We start from the raw sequence: 2,100 nt of genomic DNA, 5'->3' as shown, positions 1-2,100 counted from the left end.
GAAATAATTGACTGAACCAAAGCTGAATATTCCCTAATAAAAAACCTTGGGGGGTATGAGGCTGTACTGTACCTGGCACCTCCATGGTCCAAGCTTCACATTTCATCGGGGCACTGGGAGCTGAAGGTAGACCAACACCTGCTAGATTACCAGCCTGGATCCTGAACTCGTAAAAAGTTCCCTCTGTTAGATGGTCCACCTAAAACACAGACACAGCTTGGCTCTCGGGTATTTATTTTACAGTAGAAATATATTTGGGATGCTTTCGAGTTAAAGAGCTCTGTGTAATCAGAGAACTCACAGTACAGATCCTTTCAGTGACGGCGGCCAGGTTGACCTCCTTCCACACCAAAGTGTCAGCATCACGCTTGTCGATGTAATAAGCGTTGACCTTGGAGCCGCCACAGTGTTTGGGACTCTTCCAGGCCAAAGTCATGGAGGAGCCGTCGCAGCTCAGCATGGTGATACCGAACGGTGCACTGGGAGTGGCTGGAAGTTTCAAAGAGTTCTACATGTTCCAGTTTGAACTTCATACATGTGAAAAACTACAGCAGGCAACAGATATTGCGGTCAGATATGCATTATGGCTGAAAACCTTTTGTCATCTATTATTGAAGACAATTTAAGTGCAAAGACTAAAGCCTGGGTTATGCTTGACGCGTCTGCAAGGCCAAATTACCTCATTTTATCTTTAATGCCATTCAGATGGTGTCAACAGAGAGGTCAACAGCTTGAATTTCTACAACGAGCACCTTTGAAAAATGTGGCTTTATCTGAAATCATAAAATTGTTGCTTCTATCTGCTGTTCCTAGCATTCCTATTTCCTCACCTTTTGTGAGGCCAACAGTTAGAATGCAATTCAGGGTTGGAAAGGAGATCTGGACAGCTGGTATGAATCCAGCCTTTGATTTCATGAATGTCATCATGTTACAGACACGCACATTGATGAAGCTAGTAATTTTGGGACTACAACCTTTCTAGAAAAGAACTGCAAAAAAAATTAAAGTTATATAAATGTATGGAATGGCTGAAACTCTCCATTAAGAAACCAAAACATACAAAGATGTTTACATCAGCCTGTCTTACACTAAGTACAAGTGATTTAACAATTTATTGTTTAAATCTGTGAGCTGGGCTGTGCCGGTATTTCCTGTCAAGCATACCACTTCCTGGTCCTAGCTCCTTTCTAACTTCTATCACTGATCAAATATCACTTATGGTGACCTTGGATGTTTTTCCTCCATGGCTTTAGTGTCCTTACAAATTTTAGGTATTTGGATTGAGCCTTTATATTACGTGGACAACTCCACGTGGAAAAACATGGTTGACATGAATATGACTAATAAAGAGGTGGACGATACTGATACCAAGAAGATACAGGGTCAGTATTACCAATACCTGTACCGATACCATACTTTATACTTATTTAAGCCACATGTATCATTGTTAGAAATGTTTTATTTATACTCTTACCTTGTTTGTGTTTCATGGGTTGTGTTCTAATGAACTATTATGATGTATAATGTGTGATTCATCTTTTATTAACTCTTGCTTAAGATTGTTCCAGATAAAGGTCATGCAACGGACGGGTTGTGGAAGAGACCTGAACATCCTCTATCACAAGCTGGGTTGTAAAAGAGACCTGAACAGCCTCTATCATTTGTTTTTTCTAAACATGTGTTCTTGGAACAATTCAATTGTAAAACAACCACATTTTTTGTTTTAACGTATGTGCTGAGGTTTAAAGTAAGATCATTTTGTTTCCCTTTCCCTTAGTTAAACCTCAGCTGATATAATTAGGGACATCTCCTTTTCTTCAATAAATGGCGAGGAGAAAGCTGAAGACTGCGGAGTGGGTTGGAGATTGTAAACTCTGCAGTCTCTTCCTACTCTCCTCGCAAGTAACTACATTCACCGGCCACTTTATTAGGTACCCCATGCTAGTAACGGGTTGGACCCCCTTTTGCCTTCAGAACTGCCTCAATTCTTCGTGGCATAGATTCAACAAGGTGCTGGAAGCATTCCTCAGGGAGTTTGGTCCATATTGACATGATGGCATCACACAGTTGCCGCAGATTTGTCGGCTGCACATCCATGAT

At 41.0% G+C, this 2,100-nt stretch overlaps 1 protein-coding gene across 1 annotated transcript in view; it reads right to left on the bottom strand.

Annotated features, from left to right (window-relative positions):
- LOC107098683 (M-protein, striated muscle-like) overlaps positions 1-2,100 on the bottom strand; it is a 54,085-nt gene that overhangs the window by 20,116 nt on the left and 31,869 nt on the right. Inside the window, exons 12-13 of the mRNA XM_015396469.1 lie at positions 302-489; positions 73-199 (exon numbers count right to left, since the gene is read on the bottom strand). Of these exons, the coding sequence (XP_015251955.1) occupies positions 73-199; positions 302-489 (315 nt within the window). The remainder of the gene's footprint in view (positions 1-72; positions 200-301; positions 490-2,100) is intronic.

Source organism: Cyprinodon variegatus, unplaced genomic scaffold, assembly GCF_000732505.1.
Source record: "Cyprinodon variegatus isolate N-32 unplaced genomic scaffold, C_variegatus-1.0 Scaffold800, whole genome shotgun sequence".
Lineage (NCBI taxonomy): Eukaryota > Metazoa > Chordata > Actinopteri > Cyprinodontiformes > Cyprinodontidae > Cyprinodon > Cyprinodon variegatus.
The sequence above is the reverse complement of the archived record's forward strand: the minus strand, read 5'-3'. Positions and strand labels throughout refer to the sequence as shown.